Source organism: Thamnophis elegans, chromosome 7, assembly GCF_009769535.1.
Source record: "Thamnophis elegans isolate rThaEle1 chromosome 7, rThaEle1.pri, whole genome shotgun sequence".
NCBI classification, from domain to species: Eukaryota; Metazoa; Chordata; class Lepidosauria; order Squamata; family Colubridae; genus Thamnophis; species Thamnophis elegans.
In genome coordinates, this window is record NC_045547.1 from 8,637,149 (window position 1) to 8,663,949 (window position 26,801).

Here is a 26,801-nt window from a genome sequence, read left to right on the forward strand (position 1 = left end):
TTCAGCCCTTTTTTTTGAAAAAAAAAAACCAACAGGGCCGTTTTCGCAAAAACAGGCCGTTTTGGGGAGGTCTGCAGAGTACAAAACCTTTAAAAAAAAATTGCCTCTTCAAAATCTTGGTGCGTCTTATACTCCGGTGAGTCTTAATACTCCAAATATACGGTAAGTTTTGCTGTAACTTGAAAAGGAGAGGCAAATCTCTATGGTTGGCTGGGGAATTCTGGGAGTTGAAGTCCACGTGCCTTAAAGTTGCCAAGGGTGGGAAACCTTGCTTTGATGTGTCATAAAATTTTGACAATGGTGGGAAATAAAGAGTCACTTGCACACTCAGCGTCAGGAGAGGGACAGTTCGAAACAGGGGAAAGGATTTGCGTCCTGTTGTTAGTAGCCAAACGGTTACCTTATTCAGGCTGTTAGACATTTTAAAGCAGTAAGACTAGTGATTGGGGCAGTCCCACAGCGTCTGCTGTTGTTAGTGAAAAATCAGTAAAGTGGTCGGCCCCCGCATTCTGTGCTGTACCACTGGTAACCTACCCTAATAGAGAAGAACTATCTTGGTTCTGAGGAAAAAAATCAACCTCTCCCTTCTCTGACCCTATGGAAAAGTAGCCAGGCTGCCATGACAACCTTGGTTCCAAACAGACTTCCATGTTTCCATCCTGGAGAAACCTGGGATTCAGCACAGCTGCTGTGCCCGAGGCAGACAAAATACAGACCTCCTCACTGTGAAAGGAAGGAAGGAAGGAAGGAAGGAAAAAGAGAAAGAAGAAAAAAGAGTGAGAAAAGATGGAGGGAGGGAAGGAAGGAAAGAAAGAAATTAAGGAGGAAGAAAGGAAGGAAGGGAAAAGAGAAAGAGGGAAAAAGAGGGAGAAAGGAAGGAGGGAGGGAAGGATGGAAAGAAAGAAGAAAGAAAGGAGAGGAAAAGAGAAAGAGGAAAAAAGAGGGAAGGAAGGAAGGCAAGAAATTAAGAAAGAAAGAAAAGGAAAGGAAGGAAAAAGAGAAAGAAGAAAAAAGAGTGAGAAAAGAAGGAAGGAGAGAAGGAAGGCAAGAAATAAATAAATTAAGAGAGGAAGAAAGGAAGGAAGGAAAAAGAGAAAGAGGGAAAAAGAGGGAGGGAGGGAAGTTAAGAAATTAAGAAAGAAAGAAAAAAAAGGAAGGAAAAAGAGAAAGGGAAAAAGGGAGGGAAGGAAGGAAGGAAAGAAAAAAGAAAGGAAAGAAAGGAAGGGAAAAGAGAAAGAGGGAAAAAAGGGAAGAAGGAAGGAGGGAGGGAGGGAAAGAAGGAAGGAAGGAAGGAAGAAAAAAAAAAGAAAAAAAATCAGTCATGGGTTCACTCATATGCATTGCCAAATCTCTTCCCAAAAATAAAAAAGCCACAACCCAAATCCATGTTGAAAGTGAGCGTTTGGGGCAGAGGAGTTTTGAAAAATACACTGCCTCCCATAAAGGGGTTATTTTGACTGGGATGAGGACAATTTCTTTCCAGGAGGCCTGAGGGATACATTAGGCCTCAATGTCATCTGCTGGATGCTTTGCTCCCAAACTAAAATGGCAGCCTCGGTTGCAGGGCTTTTTCCAGGCTGAGAATTTTAAGTCGAAGGGATGTGGAGCCCCAGACCTGGATTCCAAAAGAGGAAGGGCCAGGCGAAAAAGGTAAACCTTTGCACATCAATCAAATACAGGTAGTCTTTGATTTCATGACTGCAATAGCGTCTATCCATGACCGTCCTAGGTTTGTGACGGTTGTAAAGCAGATTGTCCTATGACCGACCAGATTTTGCAAACTGTCTTTGGGGCAGTTGGAAACGTTGTGATTGTTAAGTGAACTGTTCACGATGGGACGGTTTTGCTGCAAAATGGAAACAAATGCTATTTGGCAAACACTGCAAATGGCCTTAAATACAGGCTGATTGCCGAGTGCCTGAAATGTAGTCACGTGACTGTGTGGGATACTGGGTGGTAAATCCCCTGGGGAGATCTGTCATAATTTTGAACGCTCGTAAATCAAGGACTACCTGTACTTGCTAATGTGAATTCCCTATTTTATAGTGCGGGGATGGGGAACAGCGATGGCTCTTTTATGACTTGTGGACTTCAACACCCAGGATTCCTGAGCCAGCATGGTTGGCTCAAGAATTCTAGGAGTTGAAGTCCACAAGTCCTAAAGGGTCCATCGTCCCCCACCGCTGATGTAGTGGATCATTCCCCATCTCTTTTTTCCCCCCCTGTGTCCTCAAATCAGTGTTGTTCCCTATCTTCTATTTTCATGTCCCCAAATGGCATCTCCTCTTCATAGCTTGATCGCTGATCAAAAAAGGTTGCAAGTGAAGATGCCTTGTGCGCCACAAATAATAAAAACGAAGGTTCTGCTCTTCAGAAGAATTTGTCATTCCTTCGCTCGCCAAAGCAAACAGCAGCAAGGCAGAAATAACACCCTACACCGCGGCCGCTTCCCAGCAGCTAAGCGGCTGTATTACTATCCGCCACTTATATCACCCTGAGCCTTCCTACTTCCCGCTAATTGGTACACAACAGGTCTACGTTCTTCTCTTTCCACCCTTTCCTCCTGCTGCTTGCAGAGGTAAAATATTTTAATTGTCGGACAAACTGAGCCAGCGAGTTACCAAATGCTAGTTGATTCACTGTAGCCCACCACAGCGTGGCACCCCAATGCTTTCGCATGGGATTTGATTTCTTGACGCACTTCTGCCCACCAGGCGTCTCGTGTTTCCGGGTCATCTGAAAGATACAGAGCACATCTGTTTACTATTCAGCAGGGATGCAAAATGTTTCTGTTGAAGCAAAGACGTTAACTAAATGCTGGTTAACTTGTTCAAGCTAGCATAAGACCTCAGCAGCGTTCCTGTTTCTTCTTCTTCTTCTTCCTCCAGCCAATTAAGGCTCGTGTGAGCTACTTCGGCGGGGTGGCGATTTCACGCAACCGAAGCTAGTCCATTTCCCTTCGATTCTCAGGGAATATAAGAACTCTAGGATGCGATTTCTATACTTGGCCGTTTTGCTCAAAATACCATTAGAGGCAATCCTTGACTGACAACCACCATGGAGCCCAAAATCCCCACGGCTAAGCGAGACAGTTGACAAGTGAGTTTGGCACCATTTTACAACCTTTCTTGCCACGGTTGTTAAATGAATCACTGCAGTTGTTAAATTAAGGACACGATGGTTAACTGAATCCGGCTTCCCCATTGACTCTGCTTGTCAGAAGCTTTCAAAAGTGATTGCATAAACCCGGGACACTAAATATTCAGTTGCCCTCTGACTTTTTATCACATGACCATGGGGAAGCTGCAATGGTCGTATGAAAAATGGTCAGAAGTCACTTTTTTCAATGCTGTTGTAACTTTGAACAGTCACTAAATGAATGGTTGTAGTCAAGGATGGCCTGCATTAGGCTCAAACTACCAAGCGACACGCCAAAAGTATCTCTGACTATGAAAAAAAAAGAGAGACAGCATCTCCAATTACAAACACATTTGCAGTCAGCACGTGCCCGAAGTAGCGCACGGAGCCATTTTGCCTGGTACGCACGGTGCCGCCCGTTGCTCTTCCAGGTTTGTGGTATGCATGCAGGTGTGACGATCAGCTGATCTTCGTACATGCGGCAGTGCTGAAAACTGGCGCATGCGCGCCGGCCAACTGCTCATTGCGCACGCATGCATGCCAGTAACTGGAAGACTAGGTGGCGGTTGCGCATGCGCGTGCTCTAAACCGGAAGTTTATTTCCCGGCATGCGCATGCGCGTGCATGCCCCCTTTGCAATTCCCCTTCCAGGTTGCACGGGTAACGAGTGCGCGTGCACGCTTTTCAGCACTCTGCCAAAAAGGTTCGCCATCACTGATGTAGATTGCAAAATACATTAACTTAAGAGTTTGGATGATTTGAATAAGTGTTTAACTTTGTCAGGATTAAAAAAGCAGAGTGCAATTTAGAGATTTAAAAAAACACCAAATCACATTGCTCACTTGATGGGAAAAAAGTTTTAAAAACTCTCTGGGCAAACTTAACATTCTTGCATGAATAATTAATTGTCCTTGTTTTTGTATTTTTAACTGATTCGACAAATACCAACATCACTATCACCAAAAGAGTTATGAGATATTCTGTTTATACTTTTAACCTCAGACAGGGAAAAATACTGAGTTGTTAGGTTAATGCTGAATAGCTCTATCACTTATTCTTGGAAAATATCTTGTCAATGAAGAAAAATACATTTAATACATGTATTAACATATTATTCAAAATATTTTTAGAAACTAATAATGTTATAACCATGATTCATAATTCATTGTAAGCTGCCACATTAAAGGCAAACCATATTGAATTAGCTTCATGTTAGAATTTCAAACACGACCTCTTAACATTTTCAAAAATATACATGGAAGCACTTTTTCAATATTTGCAAAGATGTACCAAGTTTGGAGGGGGCTGTTCAGAAGAACCTTTGGTTGTTTAAATATCTTACATATGAACTTGCAGTGATACTGGTGGAAATTGCTTGTAATTTCCAGAGATAATGGAAACTTATATAAGCCAAACTTCTTTTAAAATTGTTAAGAAAACCAGCTTTTAATAGAGGACTTCCTAGACTAGTTTTGCAGCAAAACCTAAATTGCACAATGATGTATGATTTAGATGGAACTTTGGGATTTCTCTTCTCAAAACACATTTCTGAAGAGATCCTCAGATTGCATAAAATTCCTAAATGAAAATTCATTGTTTCACTCACTCCACAATTACATCATAGACCCATTTTTTAAAAAACTTTCTTGAGATTAATCTTTTTTCTTTTAAAAGCATATTTTTGAAATACATAGTAGTACTTTAGATCTTATAAGAGACTGTTACTTGAGGGTCAACAGAATAGATAGACTTAAATGCACTTAGTGTTAATTTGAAAGGTTTTAGATATTTTAGAAAATGACCTGTAGTTTTAATTTATTTCAAATAATTAAAAAGTATGTCAAATTTATAAAGGACACATCTGACAGAACAAGATAAAAGCTCTAATGGGTTTTTATAGTGCATTTGCTTAATATTTAAAAGCAAGGTGAGGCAAGTAGTTGTCCTGACTCATAAACATTTTTTTCTCTTCACGTTCAACAAGTTGTAACTGGTAATTTTAGCTCATAAAATATGATTATGATCAATGTTTATCTAACAAGCTCCCTGTTATCTTTTGCAATATGATTGTTTTTATTGTTTCAGTATTTGTTATGACCATTATCAGAGTGGAGTTTTTAATATTAGTTTCTAAATTAAGTATATACTCAACCATAGAAGATAAATAATTAGTGTAATTGCTGTAATTACATCATGATAAGTAAGTGAAATTTGATCCGTGGCGTTTCTTACATCTTAAACTGAGGGAATATGCTTTTTACTTAGCAATGAATCAGATTTTGGGAGGGAGAGTTATATCTTGGTTTCTTCAACATTATTTCAAAAATTCACATGTGCAGAATTGAAAATTATGGTTTATCAATTTAACAACTCAATCAGCTTAAATTTACATTTACAATAGTTTACTACAACATCCAAAAGCCCGCATTTCAATGTCTCTTTGCTGAATTTATTTGATTTTTATATCTACAAATTATAAAAAATTGGTAGAAATGGCTAGTTATTTAATTTTTGAATGCAAGGAGTATAGGGGTATTATTGCACAGAAACCTCTTTGGATGCAGATATAAGATATCTCATTACCAGCTTATACAAGGAAATAAAAGAAACTATATATGACTTAAATAATACCTTACCACAGCAAACTGAATTAAACATGTTTTCATTTTTAAAAAAAAGTGAAAAAATGGTGAAAACCCTGGCAAGATCTTGGCAAACCATGTGAAGCATTTATTATGAGTATATGGGTATAACTCTATCTCTAGATATAGCTATCTTTGTACTTATAACTATTTCTTTTTGCATGCTTTCTCTTGCTTTGTCTATATATGGCACGAATTTAGCTTCTAAAAGTATTCCCTAAACTTTTAAACAGAGATGTGTGAATAAATGTTCAGGAGAGTAGCCTCGAAGACCAGCTGTTAAGAGTATAAGCAAAAAGGTAAAACAAGTGTTCAAAAGAATCTTTTAGACAATTCCCACTCAAAGGATTCTCTTTAATAAGAAGCAGTATTGTAAAATTACTGAACAAGAGATCTCCTACTCCTGTGATTTTTACAGTGGTAATTCCTTATGAATTCCATTCAAATATGAATTTTGCATGTGTTATTTCCCAGAAATATTAGTAGCTAACATTGAATTCTGAAAAGTTACTACAAGACCCAACCACTGCATGTCACAAACCTGAAAATGTAAAGACGGTATGATACTGGTTTTGGGAAACAGAGTTAGCTTCACTCTGTGCAGAAAATAACATGTAAAGAGGGCAACATCTGAAAATAAAATACCTTGGAGGTTTAAATATGCTTCCTTGGAAATGAACTTTCTTCTGCATGTTGTAAACTTTACTGAACTTTAGCTCCACCCTCCCCCTGCTAATTAAGGGAAGGGGGGGGAATCATATAAATCATATAAACAGAATGCAATGCATATTTACATACAATAGACACAAACTTACCTTTGCGTGTCAAAAGATAAATAAATGACCGAATAAAAACCAAAACACCACAACATAGCAGGCGTCGTTCATACCAAACACGGGAACGCAACGCAATGTAAAAGCATTCGCTTTGCTTTTCGGACACAGTGATTCACAAGCAGCTTTTCTTCCCCTTTGGGGTTTTGACACATGAGCCACACAGATTCACAGGGCAACCGCTACTCAGAGCATTTACACACCGAAGTAAAGCTACAGACAGTCCAGAAATTGAGGGTGGGGCGGGGGGGGGGAAGGAGGGGGCAGCAGGATGGCATGTGTCCAGCACACTTCCACAAGGGCATCGTCATCTGTTGTGTTTCCAGTCTACAGCGGAAGCTTACAGAAGAGCTTGCAAAGCAGAGTCAGCAGACGGGAGGCCAGAAACGGTGGATCGCTTGGCGCATGCTTGGGTCAATGACGGTACAGACTTAAAAATATGGCAGCTCACTGAAATGGTCACAGAAAGAAATGGCCCTGAAATCTTGGTGAAAGCAGAAGGCAAGCAAACATGGCACCCACTCACAAGCTTTTCTAGCAAAAAAAAATCTGGTTCGGTAAGTTAAGTCTAGCAAGGGTTACTGAAAAATGTTGGGGAAGATTAATTTAAACTGTCTGCAAATGTAAGATTATTATTATTTTTCCTCTGAGGATCAATTGGAGTTTTTAATGTTACTGCTTGGAACAGCAGGACCTTGCAAAACCAGTGCGAATGAGAAATTCCTGCTGTTTAAAATCAGCTGGCAGCAAGTTGAGAGCAATAAACCAGTGGAAGAGCTTGCCTTCAGAAGCGATGGGTGCTCTGTCACTGGAGACTTTTAAAAAGAGACTGGACAGAGATTTGTCTGAAACGGTATAAAGGACTCCTCCTTCAGCAGAAGGTTGGGCTAGAAGACCTCCAAGGTCCCTTCCAACTCTGTTGTTATTCTGAAATTCAAGCTCAACTTTTGCAAGTTTATTTCAAGAGCACATCCGTCTCCCCCAATCCTATTTTTAATGTGGCACATTTCCTCTCTGGCCCTTAGGGATGGATTTTTACTGAGATGATGTAAAACAACAGTGTTCAGGACTATGTTTAATTAAAGGCACTAAAGAGGGAAGATCCACATCTATGCGCCCCCTAAAAATAAATGTGTTAACAAAGAAAAACGCATTGATACAAAACATTAAGATATGTGTTGTAAAAACATCACACTTGTGACTTATATTCATCATGGCGTATAGAAAGTGAAGAACAGAAAGCACTTTTTAAACTCATATTTTGGAAGACAGAGAGAGCAAGATTGAAACTCAGTTCAGACTTTACAGTGAGTTCAGTGACCAACTGAAATATAGTGCTGTGTTCAAAGCTGAAATCAAATACTGCACCATCTAATTTGAAAATATTTTCAAATAATTAAATACGCATGAACAAATTGTTGATTTTAATAAAGGAGAATATCCGTAGCTAAGGATTGAAATGAGGAGTCCTTGGTGCTCTCTGAGCTGGGTTTTTTTTCCCCTTTCATTTCCTTACCCAAACTAGGTAACATCATCAGTTCTAGTGTAGCACTGTGCTAATCTAACACTGATGATGAAACCTCTTTGGTAATTAAATGTCTGCAAGAAAACAACTAAGCTCAGACAACACTAAGGAATTGCTGATTCAATACACAACAATCCCTCAAAGATGGGGCTTTATCAGTGCCTGGGAAACACTTTCAAAACTACCATGCATTCATCTTGCAATTTTGGGGCAAGAAGGCCCAGAGATGGAAAAGCTTCTGTAAAAATATGTTGAATTTCCCCTTTTAAAGCTAGGTAAATACTCAGATATCTCAAGTCAATGGGATGCTCTCCTCTACTTCTTTCAGCATTAAGGAATATGTCTTTTCTATACAGGACACATCTAAAGAAAGCAGCAAAGCTCTTACCTAGGGACCTGGAAAAAAACAAACTGTCTTATGTCCTTACATCCATCTGTCTGTCTGTCTGTCTGTCTGTCTGTCTACCTACCTACCCGTCCTATCATCCATCTATCTATCTATCTATCTATCTATCTATCTATCTATCTATCTATCTATCTATCTATCTATCTATCTATCCTATCCATCCTATTATCTATCTATCTATCTATCTATCTATCTATCTATCTATCTATCTATCTATCTATCTATCTATCTATCTATCCTATCCATCCTATTATCTATCTATCTATCTATCTATCTATCTATCTATCTATCTATCTATCTATCTATCTATCTATCTATCTATCTATCTATCTATCTATCTATCTATCCTATTATCTATCTATCTATCTATCTATCTATCTATCTATCTATCTATCTATCTATCTATCCTATCCATCCTATTATCTATCTAACTATCATCTATCTATCTATCTATCTATCTATCTATCTATCCATCCATCCATCCATCCATCCATCCATCCATCCATCCATCCTATCATCCATCCATCCATCCTATCATCCATCCATCCATCCTATCATCCATCCTATCATCCATCCTATCATCCATCCATCATCTATCTATCTATCTATCTATCTATCTATCTATCTATCTATCTATCTATCTATCTATCTATCTTGAAGAGCATCCGGCGACTTCAGCTAGTTCAGAACGCGGCCGCGCGAGTGATCATGGGCGCACCACGGTTCGCCCATATAACACCGATCCTCCGTGAGCTGCGCTGGCTACCTGTTGATCGTCGGGTGCACTTCAAGGTCTTACTTACCACCTATAAAGCGCTCCATGGTAGTGGATCTGGCTATCTGAGAGACCGCCTCCTGCCAATTACCTCCCTGCGTCCCATCAGATCGCACAGGGTAGGCCTCCTCCGAATTCCATCCGCCAGTCAGTGCCGACTGGCGACTACGCGGAGGAGAGCCTTCTCAGTTGCAGCTCCGACGCTATGGAACAACCTCCCCGTGGAGATCCGTACCCTCACCACAGTCCAGGCCTTCCGCACAGCCCTCAAGATCTGGCTATCCCATCAGGCCTGGGGATAGGATTTATTCTCACCCCGCCCGAATGTTGAGTGAATGTTGTGTTTTTATGGTTAATTTTTTTATTCACATTTTTTTTCTTTTAAGTCTTGTCTTGCACTCCCTTCCCCCCATTGTTGTAAGCCGCCCTGAGTCCCCTCAGGGAAAAGGGCGGCATATAAATGCTCATTAAAATCTAAAATCTAAATCTATCTATCTATCTATCTATCTATCTATCTATCTATCTATCTATCTATCTATCTATCTATCTATCTATCCTATCCATCCTATTATCTATCTATCTATCTATCTATCTATCTATCTATCTATCCATCCATCCATCCATCCATCCTATCATCCATCCATCCATCCATCCATCCATCCATCATCCATCTATCTATCTATCTATCTATCTATCTATCTATCTATCTATCTATCTATCTATCTATCTATCATCTATCTATCTATCTATCTATCTATCTATCTATCTATCTATCCATCCATCCATCCATCCATCCTATCATCCATCCATCCATCCTATCATCCATCCATCCATCCTATCATCCATCCTATCATCCATCCTATCATCCATCCATCATCTATCTATCTATCCATCTATCCATCCATCCATCCATCCATCCATCCATCCATCCATCCATCCATCCATCTATCTATCTATCTATCTATCTATCTATCTATCTATCTATCTATCTATCTATCTATCTTGAAGAGCATCCGGCGACTTCAGCTAGTTCAGAACGCGGCCGCGCGAGTGATCATGGGCGCACCACGGTTCGCCCATATAACACCGATCCTCCGTGAGCTGCGCTGGCTACCTGTTGATCGTCGGGTGCACTTCAAGGTCTTACTTACCACCTATAAAGCGCTCCATGGTAGTGGATCTGGCTATCTGAGAGACCGCCTCCTGCCAATTACCTCCCTGCGTCCCATCAGATCGCACAGGGTAGGCCTCCTCCGAATTCCATCCGCCAGTCAGTGCCGACTGGCGACTACGCGGAGGAGAGCCTTCTCAGTTGCAGCTCCGACGCTATGGAACAACCTCCCCGTGGAGATCCGTACCCTCACCACAGTCCAGGCCTTCCGCACAGCCCTCAAGATCTGGCTATCCCGTCAGGCCTGGGGATAGGATTTATTCTCACCCCGCCCGAATGTTGAGTGAATGTTGTGTTTTTATGGTTAATTTTTTTATTCACATTTTTTTTCTTTTAAGTCTTGTCTTGCACTCCCTTCCCCCCATTGTTGTAAGCCGCCCTGAGTCCCCTCAGGGAAAAGGGCGGCATATAAATGCTCATTAAAATCTAAAATCTAAATCTATCTATCTATCTATCTATCTATCCTAACCATCCTATTATCCATCCATCCATCCTATCATCCATCCATCCATCATCTATCTATCTATCTATCTATCTATCTATCTATCTATCTATCTATCTATCTATCTATCTATCTATCTATCCTATCCTATCCTATCCTATCCTATCCATCCTATTATCTATCTATCATCTATCTATCTATCTATCTATCTATCTATCTATCTATCTATCTATCTATCTATCTATCCATCCATCCATCCATCCATCCATCCTATCATCCATCCATCCATCCTATCATCCATCCATCCATCCATCCATCCATCCATCCATCCATCCATCATCTATCTATCTATCTATCTATCTATCTATCTATCTATCTATCATCTATCTATCTATCTATCTATCTATCTATCTATCTATCTATCTATCTATCTATCTATCTATCCTAACCATCCTATCATCCATCCATCCATCCTATCATCCATCTCTCTCTCTCTCTCTCTCTCTATCTCTCTCTCTATCTATCCATCCATCCATCCATCTATCCTATCCATCCTATCCGTCCTATCATCCATCCATCCATCTATCTATCTATCATCTATCTATCCATCCATCCATCCATCCATCCATCCATCCATCCATCCAATCCATCCTATCATCTACCTACCTACCTACTGCTAAAACGCTCATTCTCATAACCTTGACTGTACTAGGATGGGCTGGAATGGGACATACTCTGAACAGGACAGTATGTCCTATACAGCAATACCTTGACATGAGAAGAGCTGCAACTAACTTAGCTAGAAGAGCTTTTCATTTATTTTAAAACATTTAAAGAATAACAGAAATGATTTGATTAAAAAAGAAGGAAATAAGAAAACACACAGTGGTTGAAAAATAAAGTGTCAGTAAATAAACACAATTTACAATCATTATAAATTTAGAATTCATTATTTCAGTGATTATATCATTAATTGAAACATTAACGATTTCATCTTAGTTTAGGTATAGCACAATCACTGTGTCATATTGAAGAAATAATTGTAGATTCCTACAAAACTCTAAACACTAATATTTATATGGATGTCAGCCCTATTATCTGAAACAAGGGTAAAACATCTTATGAAAATAGGAAACCAAATCACAAAAAAAACCTGCAATCAATAAAAGCAATATTAAGTTCTAAATGCCCTCCCATTGTAGCCAACTGCTTATTACATCAAGTTATTCATAAACATCGAAACTGCTTCTGGTTAGTATTTTTATATCGAAGATGATTTACTTAAAATCCATGTTTTCAATGCTGTATGATATGTAATATGCAGGGAACCCATTCTTGGTTAAAGTTAAACTTTTGTATGTGTATACCATGTTTCCTCGAAAATAAGACTGGATCTTACATTAATTTTTGCTCCAAAAGATGCATTAGGGCTTATTTCCTGGTTAGGTCTTATTTTTGAGGAAATACGGTACTAAATACATCCATCTGGCTGACAATCCTTAACTGGGGCTTATTTTTGGGGGGGGGGGGTTAGGGCTTATATTACAAGCATCCTGAAAAATCATGCTAAGGACTTATTTTCTGGTTAGGTCTTATATTCAGGGAAACAGGGGAATGTATGTGTCAGCTGCCACTATATGCTTGCTTGTGCTTCACTGCTATAAGGTGACAGTCTGCCATGAGCTGTGGGTTGGGGGAATGAATTACATCTATAATACCTGTTGTGGCCCAGCAGGAGCCGTTGGAGCTGCAAAGACTCCGATAGCGAGGGGCCCTATGAGTCGGCTCTGGAAGATGTGGAGGACTCTGGACAGGGTTCAGACTCCGAACAGGGACCAGAGAGGCTGGCTGGCCACCAGGAGGTGCCTGAGGCATGGAGCAGTGGTGAAAGCCAAAGGGAGTTTGTCCCTGATGTCAGGCCCTGGAGCGGTGGGGAGGAGCTAAGGGAGTTAGTCCCAGATGCCAGGCAAAGACGGGGAGATAAGCGCCGACAGCAACTACGGAGATACAGAAGATAATTGGGGCCAGGTGGTTGTGATCAGGCTCCTCCCAAGAGAGTATATAAGAAGAGACTTTGGGAGGAGGCTGTTTGCAGGACACAACTATAAAGCTGGAGAAGCTCTTATGCGTATTTCTTATCTGTGGAAGTCTGGGTTGCTGTCAAAGTCTTGTCGGTGTGTTAATTTACTGTGAATAATTTGTCTAGCAGTAATCTTGTGTCGGCGTGCCTTACCGTACGGAGGGGGGTCAGAACAAATACCTATAATTACCTAGAACAGGGGTGTCAAATTCAAGGCCTGCGGGCCAAATCTAGATCTAGCCCATGGGCCCCATCTGGAAATAGCAAAGGACTGGCCCATGATGCCTCTGTTAGCAAAAAGTTTGGCTGCCAGAATGCTGCAGGAAGCCATCCTTGCCACAGGAAGTTATAAAGAGGAGGAAAGGTAAAATAATTTACTTTTCAAGGTTGCAGGATTCTGCTACTCTAGTGTACGTCAATAATTTATAGTTCTAGTCTTCCTCTGATCTCTCTCTCATAAGGCGATCCATTAAATCAAGTAAGTATTAAAAAAAACAAAATCACAGAAATGCATGCCTCTCTATTTTTATAAGTGCATGAAGCCCATGTGTGTGGAGGTACGGTCCTGTGTCACGCCCACCATGGCCACGCCCAGCCCTGGCTTTCCAAGGTCAAACACAACCCTGATGCGGCCCTCCATGAAACTGAGTTTGACACCCCTGACCTAGAATCATAAATAAAGAATTTAGATAATTTATCAAAAGTGTAATATTCCAAATATAACATGCCAAATTCTTAAGGCACTAGGCATGTGACTGGTTGCAAGCCCAATCTAAAGTAGCTATTCCACACAACCATTATTCCACAGAATTATCGATACTACACGGATAGAGAACTTGTAGCCTTCCAGTAGGTCTAGAACAACGGCCAATGAATACATAAAAAATTCACAAAGAGTTATTGTCCTATAACATCTGCGGGATAATAGATTCTCCATTTATGAGGCTCAGGAACCAAACCCAAATGCAAGTTGCGCTCACGCAACTATTGTGGTACAACTTCTGCGTGAGCTAAAGTTAACCAGAACATAAATAACCACAGAGCACTGCATTTTCCAATGTAATACAGGCCATCATTTTTTTTAGCAGCACCACTTTGTGGACCATACAATACAAACACATCAGTCTCTATACAAAATCAATCAATCAACTGAATTGAAAATAAATGGGAAAAACACATATACTGGAAATGGCAATGCTCAAAACAAGTGAAGAAACATTCCACTCTCCAAGCAACACTGATTTAATATTCCAGGGGTGCCAATCTTAGAACCCTGGAACTTCAGAGACAAAGTAAACCATATTCATCACTAGTTTCAACCATAGCAATAGCAGTTAGACTTATATACCGCTTCATAGGGCTTTCAGCCCTCTCTAAGCGGTTTACAGAGTCAGCATATTGCCCCCAACAACAATCCGGGTCCTCATTTTACCCACCTCGGAAGGATGGAAGGCTGAGTCAACCCTGAGCCGGTGAGATTTGAACAGCCGAACTGCAGTCAGCTGAAGTAGCCTGCAGTGCTGCATTTAACCACTGCGCCACCTCGGCTCTTGATCCATCTTGGTTCAAAAAGTGCCAATTGTGGACAATGGGTTTGCTTAACAGCTGCCACAGAGAAATTGTAAAATCAGGTTGGTCACGTGACAGCCTGCGTAACAATCGGCAGAACCTACGACTGTAATTTTAAGCTCTATGAGACTCCCTGTAGTCATTGATTCAATTGATTTTTATTCGTATGTTCTGCTTTTACCTGCTTTTCATTACCTTTTTTATTAACTTGTTTTGTGTCGCAGAATTGCATTTGCGTTCATAATTTGCTTGTGCTGATCTATAACTCTAATAAATCATCCTCACTCTCACCTTTAATTAATTTTACCTTTAATAGGTGTACAAGTACCATTCAAGGTTGTAATTCTAATCTATAAAAGCCTATAGAAAAAAAGAGTCCAGGATATATTCTATGTATCCTATATTCTAGAAAATGCTATCCCCAAGATCCAACTAGCTCCCATTTTAATTGCTTTTTAGAAAGTAGGAAAGACATGTTTTTTCTGAAAGGCCTTTGGAATCTAATATACACTCTCTGTTTCTTATCCAATCAATAGTAGGCTATATTAAATTTTACTGGGTTTTCCCCCGACTTATTATGCTTATGGTTCTTATTGGTTTTATTGATTTGATTTGTAAACTGCAGAGAGATCTGTAATTTTTGTGATACAGAAATACCAGGAATATCATAAACAACAAACAGATAATTTAGCTCCTTTTCAGTAGATGGTTTTGAAGCTTTCTTGAGAATTTAAATCAATATTCAGAGCAAAAGCAAAGACAACATCAAAATGATTAAACACAATAACCTGATTTATTTTGAATACTTTTATTGGCAAAAGTTGTCAGAAATAATGAATGTATTAGGCGATAGATTTATCACTCATCAATTTAGTATAACTGGGGAATTCAATATGACTCTGCAAATCACCCTTCTTGGACAGAAAATTATGCTGTTGACTCACAGATAAGAGCGCAAATACCATATTTTTCAGAGTATAAGATGCGCCTTTTTCCCTCAAAAAAGAGGCTGAAAATCTGGGTGCGTCTTATACACTGAATACAGCATTTTTGCCTTCCGAAAGCCCGCCCCTTCACCAAAATGGCCGTGCAGAGCTTTTAGGAGGCTTTCAGAGAGCTCCTGAGGGCTGGGGAGGGCAAGAACACCCCCCCCCCCCAACCTCCAGGAGCACTCTATAAGCCTCCATAAGGCTATCCATGCCCATTTTTTGATGAAAAACGAGCTGTTTTGGGGAGGTTTGCAGAGTGCAAAAACCTTTTTTTAAAAAATTGCCTCTTTAAAACCTTGATGCGTCTTATACTCCGGTGTGTTTTATACTCCAAAAATACGGTAGTTTGAGATACTTATAGTACTTCTATTTCTGTCCCCTTTTCCTTGAATTAAAGTGCTATACTGGGGAAAAGGGTGGGATTTAAATGCAGTGATTAAATAAATGTTCGTACCAACATAACATTATGGGCATGATATCTCATGCTTTTTCACTGATTGAAATTCTACACACCTGTAGAACTAAAAGGAACAACTAGAAAAAAGATTCCAACATAGGGTTTCCTTTTAAAACTTCCTACAATGAAGCAAATAAATGCAAATTCACCCTAACTTAATTAACATAAGCAAGCTTTATATTCATTTGCTCTTCAACATAACTCTCTGTCTAAAGATCCCAAAGAGGAGTATGTCATTCATTTTGAATATTCATCCATACTATCAGCTGGTCAGCACTATTTAAATTATTTGATCTTCAATAGAAAAATAAGCCACAATTTAAAAAATATCTTTAATCCAATAATCTAAAATACACAGACTAAATTATACATAATGTTTTCCCAGTCTGCCTCAATATTGTAGCTTGATAATGTGGTTTTGGCTGTATTCTTCAGTTAACCAGTACTGTGGGATTATTTATTAAAGCAGTAAATATACCTAAAATCCACAAATAACCTAGAAAGTATATGCAACATGAATAAGATGTCTTATTCAATAACAAGAAGTCATTTTGCTTCTATTACAGATGTAGCTAAAAGTGATCTTCAAATGACATTTCTCCATAACTGAGACTCACACAGAATATCCTATTTCTAGCACAGGAAAAGCTAAATCTCAAAAGGAAAGAATTTAGTGTATGATTAGATTATACTGATATACAGGGATAATTAGGGACATATAGTCTAGCAAGAAACAATGGGATTTGATTTCATAGTATAACCTACTATATTAATCATAAAAGTGATTTTAAATTTTCTCAATTAAAAAGAACAAAATTTGAAACGTTAGCTTGGCAATGAGTTAAGGTATTTCTAAAAAGACTTCACTGAGCTGCCATAATTTTTGTCAGTGTATGTAGTACTGAATGACTAATAAAATACCTGAATTGAAACTATTCCAGTCTAGTAGTTTGTATGATCTTGTGTTACCCATAATTCCGACAAAGGCTGAGTTCAAAACAGCAAATAAGTCGATCAGTTATGGCAGCAGAATATAGTGAAAGAAATAAAAAGAACGCACACATACATCAACACACAGACACACACACACCCAAGAACACAAGAGGGTTGCTTCAAAGAAACTGGAAAGACACAGACAGCAGAGTTAATAAGAGAATGAAAACAGAGAAAGACAGAAGGAATATACTGTGTTAATCTAAGCGTAGGCAATAAGTAAAACAAATAAAAAAGTAATTAACACAACCTTTTTGAGAGTTTGGATTACGGTTCCATGCACTGCTAGTAGTTTATGCATTTTAAAGTCCATCCTATTTGTGCTAGAAGTGGCTCTTAATAGGGTTTCCCCCCCTCCCTTTTAAAGCAGAAGACTTGGCAAATATATAGCATTATACAAAAAATATCAGCATAACCTTTAATCGTGTTTCATGGTATTAACTTACTAACCATTCAAAAATAAATAAACAAGCCAACAAATAAGATTTGTAGAAAATTCTAAAAAAAAAAAAAAAAATTCTTACGGAGTTGACTTCATAGTAGGAGGTTGACCTGTGTCTACAAGCACAACAGCAATAGCAATAGCAGTTAGACTTATATACCGCTTCATAGGGCTTTCACAAAACCACAAAAGTAGCGAAGTGATAACCCAAAGTTCATGCCAAAGTCAAAAGCAATGATGGCCATATGGACATACATTGCCTCTTTGAAAGTAACATTATTTTGAGAATAGGGTATAAACAGTACGAAAAACAACGCTTAGACCAGGGGGTCTCCAACCTTGGCAACTTTAAGACTTTTAAGACAAAGCTGGCTGAGGAATTCTGGAAGCTGAAGTCCACAAGCCTTAAAGTTGCCATGGTTGGAGACCCCCTGGAGTAGACCAGACAGAGGCAATCTTGTCTCATCTGGCAAGGGAGAATTTTTTTGGGGGGGAAACTGGAGGTAAGAAATGTTTTTGGAAGTTTTAATTTTTGGCACTTTCACCTGAGAGGTGGGGAAAAGTGGAAGATGAGAATTAAACATTTGATCAAAATAAAAAAAAAATCCAATTAAAATGGGTAGGCCAATGTCTCTTTTTGATTCTTGTCAAAACAGAGACGTATCAGGTAAGGGGAAAAAACCCATTTATAGCAGTTAAACTTATATACCGCTTCATAGGGCTTTCAGCCCTCTCTAAGCGGTTTACAGAGTCAGCATATTGCTCCCAACAACAATCCGGGTCCTCATTTTACCCACCTCGGAAGGATGGAAGGCTGAGTCAACCTTGAGCCGGTGAGATTTGAACAGCCGAACTGCAGAACTGCTGAAGTAGCCTGCAGTGCTGCATTTAACCACTGCACCACCTCGGCTCACCTCGGCTCATTTTTACCAACAAAGGGGAATATTTGTAGCTCAGGGTTGAAATGAGAGGACTTTTGGTGCTCTCTGAGCTTGATTATTTTCTGGCAGATGTTTCATTATCCAAACTAGGTTAACATCATAAAACCATTTTCCTTCCCCCCCACAAATGGATATTTGCAAGATTTTAAGCAGCAACTATATGGACATTGATTGCTTTAGTTTGTAAAAAGGTATTCAGTACAGCAATGACCACAAAGATTAACAAGGAGAGGATTATTATTTGGGGGGGGGGGGAGTTAGCTGGCTTATTGCCCAGAGAGAATCTGTTATGGCAAAACATGGTTACTGCAGTCAAGGTCTTGATATTAGCTATCCAAGATAGAGATTCCTCTGCTAAAGATAATTCTTCTGACATTTTATTTTAAAAATTCATTGCATTCAATTTAATCTTCCACTAAAGCAGACAAGATAACCAGACAGTGATGGGATTCTAAAAAAAGTTTTACTACTGGTTCTGTGGGCGTGACTTGCTGGGCGTGGCATGGTGGCCATGGCAGGGGAAAGATATTGTAAAATCTCCATTCCCTCCCACTCCAGGGGAAGGATTCTGCAAAATCCCCATTACCTCCCGATCAGTTGGGACTCGGGAGGCAGAGAAGAGAGGGAATCGGGGCAAATCATAGGTAGTATTTACCGGTTCTCCAAACTATTTAAAATTTCCACTACCGGTTCTCCAGAACTGGTCAGAACCAGCTGAATACCACCTCTGTAACCAGAGAAGCCTTCAAGAGATCCTAAAGGAGAATACACAACCTGCAAGTAAATTTGCTGGCTGTTTTGGTTCCTAATGGAGACTTACATTCATATTAGAATCTCCTCAAAAGTAAGTTGGGAAGGGGATTATGGGAAAAGACTAGGCAAATCTACAAGCTGGAATCAGCCTGCGAGGAACCATCTGGATAACTTTGTACATTCCTAAGAAAACTTTCTCAAAACATCTTGGAGGGGGAAAAAACGTGTCTTCTATCAAACATTTATTTGTTCAGTGACACCACAACTAAGACAAACAATTTCAATTCACTTCCTTCCTAGTCAATTATCAGAGTTTATTTTTATTGGCTAGAAAGACCAATAGTGTATATCCTGTTATATGAATAGGATTATTCATTTATTTAGAAATATGGCCATCTAATTAAAAAGACTGCATAGGCAGGGGAATGGCAAGAATCTAACTCAGTCTCCTATACACCCTGGATTATAGAATAAAAACCTAGAAATAGAACATTTTTGTGTGTGGGAGGTGTTGTGCGCATAATTAGTTTGGCAGCATTCACATTTACTGCTTCTAGTTATTGCTCAAAGATATATTCCATTTAGACCAGAGGTTTCCAACGTGGAACCCACGCCCCACAGGGGGGGCAATTTGAACCTTGTTTAATGATAATGGCCTTTTAGGCTTCCTCTGCATGTGCAGAGTTCACTTTTTGAGTAAAGTAAGAATTATATGTCCGGGGGGGGGGGGGGGGGGGGGGGGCGGCCAAAAAGGTTGGGAACCACTGATTTAAACTAACTTGTTTTGATCAAAGTGGAGATCTTTTTTTTATAAAGAAAAATATTTCTTCAATGTGTCTCCCTTTTAGGTTGGTCTAATTCAGTGATGGGTTTCAAAAAAATTTCGAACCTACTCTGTGGGTGTGGCTTCCTTTGTGGGAGTGGCTTGCTGGCCATGTGACCTGGTGGGAGTGGCTTGCTGGCCATGTATTTTCTTTCTCTCTCTCACTTTTTCTTTCTTTTTTCTTTTTTCCTTTCTTTCTCTCTCTTTCTGTGTGAGTCTCTCTCTCTCTCTCCCTCTCTCTCTCTCTCTCTCTCTCTCTCTCTCTCTGTGTGTGTGCGTGTGTGCGTGTGTGTGTCAGTGATGGGTTTCCAAAAATTTTGGAACCTCTTCTTCTGTAGGTGTGGCCTGCTTTCTGGGTCCACTGGTGGAACCTCTTCTAACTGGTTCGGTAGATTTGATGAACTGGTTCTACCAAACTGGTGCGAACTGGCAGGAACCCACCTCTGGTCTAATTAGCTAAATGATCAAACAAAATAAGCAAATCTGGATGCAGGCTTTAATGCTATCTATCTAAGAAAAAATGTCTCGGTGGAATAGATGTTGTTGCTTGAGCTTCTGGATGGCTGGGGAATTCTGAGAGTTGAAGTCCATAAATCTTGAAGCTGCTGTGTTTGGAGACCTCTGCTTTAAATTCATGCTCGCCAAAGCAGGTAGAATGTTTTTTTTTTTTCAAGGGGGACATCATTTTCTAGAAGTTCCTGCATTAAGTCCCAGACTAATCCTGAGTCAGTAAGACTCCACCAAGACCAATGGACATTCTGTTCCATGGGAAAACATACTAGACTGGGGGAAATGGTTATAATCACAGTGAAAATGAAAAGACCAGCCTTACAAGGAAGATCTTTGTTTGACATGCGTTTTCTAGCCCTAGTAGAACAGATTGGACACTAGGAATCAACCATCTTTAGCAAACCTAAAAGCAAAAAGCAATTAAGGCTTCTTTTGAATTTTCCCTTGAAAGAAGCCGCTTCTCTTGCATGAGAAGCAAAACGTTTTTTAAGGGGTGTGGGGCGGGGGGGGGAATACAAGAAAGTCAGTTGACTTTTAGAAAAGGATCTTTGGGACAACCATGATGTGGACGATTAAGAATCTCCACTGGCATCTTTAACGAAGTTTTTTTTGCAATAATTTCCTTACTAGTTAAGAGTACTTCCAAAATGTACTTCTGGTTGGGTTAAACGGATTTTTTAAAAGACATTTTATAGCAATAGCAGTTAGACTTATATACCGCTTCATAGGGCTTTCAGCCCTCTCTAAGCGGTTTACAGAGTCAGCATATTGCCCCCAACAACAATCCGGGTCCTCATTTTACCCACCTCGGAAGGATGGAAGGCTGAGTCAACCCTGAGCCGGTGAGATTTGAACAGCCGAACTGCAGAACTGCAGTCAGCTGAAGTAGCCTGCAGTGCTGCATTTAACCACTGCGCCACCTTGGCTCCTTATGTGATTTTTAGAACCTTATCTAAATCATCATTGTTCATGTCAGTTGGCATTCTTTGGTGCCAAAACCTATGAAGACTTTAAAAAAAAAGAGAGATAGCACAGAAGTCCTAATAAGTTTGCCCTTCTTTATTCAATGTCTTACTGGGCATTTTAATTTCAGAATCTGGAAACAAAATGAAAGCAATTAATTCTAGAGTGGTTATCATATGAGTCATAAAGCTCAATGGTACAAAAAACAACAACAACATTACAAGGAAGCTGTCTGAAATGTTGCCTAAACACCCTGTATGCTTAACCATCCAACCATTCAACATCCAAGTTCTTACCTCCAGCAAAAAATGATAAAAACATCAACACAAAGAAACAAAGGTCAGGGCGAAATGTAAGCAGGTTTGGGTTTACAACATACCTGGGTTGTGGATGCGATCCAAGAGTTTCACAGAGCGGGCGCTGACGACCCCGCCGACGTGCAGGAGGAAGGCTGGAGGAAACGCCGTCAAAGTGAAAAAAGGAAATTCCTGTGCCAATCAGAAGAACAAAAGAGCCATTGGCCTTATGAACTGGTCCCACTGCTCACCAACTCAACATGCATGGATTCCGTGAAATACAAATGAAAGAAAACAACTGGGAAAGGGGCTGCCGTCAAATATATACCAGGAGTTGGCAACCTCGTCAAGTCAACAGACACGGGTAGAGTTTTGGGAAAGTCGCATGGACTCTTTTGCACCACTCCCCAAACATAGATTGACACTCCCCTCCCCCCCAGGGTGCATTCTACCACTCAAGAGACGTTCACATCATCCAACGAAACCCTGGGCTGTAGCTACACACGCCCGCACCCCATTTTCTACTTTCTTAAAATGTCTCTGGGGTTTCCACATGCAAATGATGCCGATGCTAAAAGCTGGCATTGTAGCATGTTGCTCTTAAAAAAAAAATTGAAATGGCGTAGATATAAAAGGAGGTGCCCGTTTGCACACTGGTGTCCATGATCAAGATGTTGCCTCTCCCTGGTTTACATTGTGCATTAAGCAAGCAAAATGTATGCAGTTTGCTTGGGGGGCAGCAGACATCTCAAAAGCCAATAAAATACTACTTTCCCCCCCAGTAATCCTGCTACTGGACAAAATAGTTAACCATACACTGTGACACCATAGAAAGCTGGGAGTCAGATTTTTTTTTAATGGCGAGTGCCTTAAAAGAGGAACACATTTTAAAGGGCTCTCCGGTTGTAGAATGTAATAATTTTATTTTGAAATTTTATGTACTAAGCTCATTTACTGCTGCTTCTCCTTATTATAAATTATACAATGCTGCGTACATTTGCTTGGGAGAAAAATTGCTGTAACAATTTATTTTTAAATAAGGATTCATACAACATGGCTGTTGAAACCTGACACTTCAACTCTAGGCTTCAACTCTAAAGGACCCTGGGAAAAAACAGATTATCTAGACCAGGGGTCTCCAACCTTGGCAACTTTAGGCCTGGCGGACTTCAACTCCCAGAATTCCTCAGCCAGCAAAGCAAAGCTTAGCAAAGCTGGCTGGGGAATTCTGGGAGTTGAAGTCCTCCAGGCTTAAAGTTGCCAAGGTTGGAGACCCCTGATTTAGACCAGTTTCTATTAGATTTCAGGCCAGTATGCAGCTATGGAGACCACACTGGTGTTGCTCATTGATCATCTGTGATGGGGCCAGGATGGGGGTGATACAATCATCCTAGTGCTCCTTGATCTCTTGGTAGTTTTCAAGTATCACCAAGAGATGCATTCTCTTAGGTAGCTTCAGGGATTGGAAGTGGAAGGCTCTACTCGGTGGTGGCTTCTCTTGCTTTGTGTCCAGTTTCAATCCTGACACATCACACCTATCATGTGTTAGTACCCCGGAATTCAATTCTCTCTCCTGTTTCCACATTGACATGAATCCACTAGGTGAGATCATCCAACAGTTCGGTGTCGAATATCATCAATAGCACTTAAGACCTATATACCACTTCAAAGTTTCAATTAGCAATAATCGCGCCTCGGATAAACCTCATTGGCTACGATACTGCCACTGCGCAAAGCTTTAGTGCTTTAGAGCCCCCTCTAAGTGGTTTACAGTCAGCATGTCTCCTCCAACTCTCTGGGCCCTCATTTATTCAACCTTGGAAAGATGGAAGGCTGAGTCAACCTTGAGTCTGGTGGGATTCGAACTGCCAAACTGCTGGCAGCCGGTGATCAGCAGAAATAGCCTGCAGTACTGCCCTCTCGTGACCCGTCAAAACCGCGCTCGACTAAGCCACGCCCGATTAAACCGCGTTGCTGACGTCATCAACAGGGCAACAACAGCCAGCGCGGAGAAAGAAGGGCGCTTTAAATAGCGCTTTGAAAGCAAGCCGATTCAACTTAAGGTAAGGGTTAGGTTTAGGGTTAGCTTTAGGGTTAGGATTAGGTTTAGGGTTAGGCTAAGGGTTAGGTTTAGGGTTAGGTTAAGGATTAGGTTTAGGATTAGGTTTAGGGGGGTTAGGTTTAGGGGTTAATTTTAATTTTAGGGTTTACTGCGTGCTTCTGTCTCTGCGCTGTTGTCACCCTGTTGATGATGTCAGCTACGCGGTTTAGTCGAGCGCGGTTTTGTGGTGGAACCCTGCCCTCTAACTACTGTGCCACAGTGGCTCAATATGCTAATGATCCCCAATTATACGTCTTGGCCCTGGGCTGATTAAGAGATGGTGTTGGAGATCAGATCCAGATGTGCAAGTCTAGATGGGGAGGAACATGCTTAAGGTCAATCTTTGTTTGTTTGCTTGATCCCCTCCCCCTTTTCTGTGATATTTCACCTTTATTCTTTAATGGGGTGTACATTGACATGGAGGGTCTCTTTGAATTCACAGCTCCTGCCTGAAGCCTTTGTGTACAGGTATATCAAAGTGTGCCAGTGACGTCTGTTCCTGGACTAGAAGCAGTGGTGGGATTCAATTTTTTTTACTACTGGTTCTATGGGCGTGGCTTTGTAGGCGTGGCTTGGTGGGTATGGCAGGGGAAGGTTACTGCAAAATCCCCATTTCCTCCCAATCAGCTGGGACTCGGGAGGCAGAGAATAGATGGGGGCAGGGCCAGTCAGAGGTTGTATTTACGGGTTCTCTGAACTACTCAAAATTTCCACTACCGGTTCTCCAGAACTGGTCAGAACCGGCTGAATACCACCTCTGCAAATGCTGCATGTCACCCAAAACATTGTGGCATGTCACATTTGACACATGTGTCACATGTTCATCATCACTGATCTAGGCAGAAAAGTGAACAGGTTCTCTGGAGCCTGTCAGAACCTGCTGAATATCATCTCTGACTAGAAGGTCCTTTGAACAGCCACTCATGGTCTCCTCTCAATTGGACTACAGTAACATGTTCTACTTGGAGCTGTCCTGGAAGACCACTCACAGATTTTTTACAGTAGGGTGAAAAACTGGAATATGTTGAAATAAGATATTAAAGCACAGAACTAATTCATTTGATGCTTTTCATTAGGCATGTTCTTCATATAAAAGCATTTTTAATCTTCTTGGTCCAATAAGATTTTGTGAAAATAGGTCATGGATTTGCATATTAGTTATTCTACATAAATGGGAATAAATTCAGCAGGGTCAAGGCAGCACAGCCAGGTTGGCAGTTGGTATTTACCCCTGAATTAAAAGATGCAGATGTCAAGTTCAAGATGTTTATTCAGTGCACATACAGTGAAACCTTGCTTAAACAGAATCTCAGTTATTCAGTAATATCTCTTAAATGCAAAAATAAATCATCTCAGTAATTTTCCATTTGCATGTTAATTACATCTTGCAAATGACATTATGTAAAATCTCTGTATAAATCTGGTCTGTTGCAAGCAGTCCGTTATATCAAGGTCTGGAAAACTGAGAAAATTTCACTGTATATGCAAAACGATTACCAGAATTTGTACTATTGCAGTGTACAAATTATGCATACGAAGAAATAGTAAAGTTTACCAATTGCTACTGTCACCTGTGGTGCTTCGTTAGGATGCACAGGTTAAATAATATTATATTTCAGGATAACTATTATACTATTATATTTCCTATGGAGGACCACAGAGTCACTATTGGCCACGTTTCACTAAGTGCCAAAAAAAGGACGTGATTTGATAGGGGGGAAAGCAGAAGCAAATAAAGAAATCATATTTTCCAATATGAAGCTAATCTCAACATGCATCATGCATATTCTCTATGCATGTTATTTGTGAAGTAGCCTTTAATACGCCACTTTAAAGGCAAAATCGTTTAAAGATCTCTTATAAAATTGTATGCTTGTGACTTATAAAGAATGTACATTTAAGTACTCAGACTGCAAAGTCAACATTTGTAAAGAATGAAAACATTTACTGCATATCAACCGAAAGGATAAACCCCTTTATCCACAAAATATCTAAATTAGTAGGAGAAGCACCAAAGTCAACAAAGTCAACACTTTTTTCCCCCTCCTTTGTTAGCTTTCAAATTAAATATTACAAAATCAAATCAACAAAAAATGATAAGTTACATGAAATGTACAGTCATGCGGAAGTCAAAGGAGGAACTGGACGGTTTAAAAGCTCCGGAAAGCTTTCTCGAAAATTTTCTGCCTAGGAACAATTCCATAAGGAATGTGGAAAAAAAATAATAACCGTCTCCAAATTCCTCAAATAGAAGGTCCAAGGTAGAAAAAAAAAGAGTCTCAAAATAAATATGAACACAAAGAGATAGAGGTGAAGTGTCACACAGCAATTGGAACATACCCGCCTTCTACAGAATTTATGAGGCGATCCTCCCTTAGCAATAGGTAACACAAAAATGGGGAGAAAATTATCCACTGATACAATGCTACTGCTATTCATTTTGAATTAATCCACATTTTAATGGGACGTGACCAGAGGTGGGATTCATTTACCTTTCCTACCGGTTCGCAAATGTGAGCAGGCGCCCCTGCGTGCTTGCACATGACTCATCTGCACATGCGTACCATTGGTGCATTATGTTGGGGCAGGGGGGGCGGAGCCTCCCACAGCCGCCGCTATCGGTTTGCCTGAAGCGGAGAGAACCGGCTGAATCCCACCTCTGGACATGACATATAAACATGTAATTTTCGGCTTAACCCTCTTCATTCACTGAAGTAAAATTTCACTGCTACAAGCAATTTGAAATCCGCCCCTGTGAAAGTGAGGTCCTTATTCACAATGTGGTTTTCAGCGTCTAATAATCAGACTTAAATAGCCTCTCGTAAACATTTACAGATATAAAATTGAAGTTGCGGGTAGGACATGAGGAAGGTTGCTTGTCTCTATTTTGATTACACTCCTCACATGAAGGTTTTTTTGTTTTAAGCTCAGTTGACTGAAATAGGAATATGA

At 40.1% G+C, this 26,801-nt stretch overlaps 1 protein-coding gene and 1 non-coding gene across 13 annotated transcripts in view; both read right to left on the minus strand.

The window, feature by feature from the left end:
• The window catches only part of C2CD5 (C2 calcium dependent domain containing 5), a 93,172-nt gene that overhangs the window by 28,696 nt on the left and 37,675 nt on the right, over positions 1–26,801 (minus strand). For 6 of the 12 annotated variants that reach the window (XM_032221927.1, XM_032221926.1, XM_032221932.1 and 3 more), the window contains 3 exons: positions 21,832–21,940; positions 2,622–2,736; positions 535–723 (listed from right to left, as the gene is read on the minus strand). In XM_032221927.1, the coding sequence (XP_032077818.1) occupies positions 535–723; positions 2,622–2,736; positions 21,832–21,940 (413 nt within the window). The remainder of the gene's footprint in view (positions 1–534; positions 724–2,621; positions 2,737–21,831; positions 21,941–26,801) is intronic. The other 6 variants (XM_032221937.1, XM_032221931.1, XM_032221929.1 and 3 more) reach the window with 2 other exon arrangements.
• On the minus strand, positions 23,342–23,486 carry LOC116511912. The gene has a single exon (XR_004255786.1). It is a non-coding gene; the product is annotated as a U4 spliceosomal RNA (small nuclear RNA).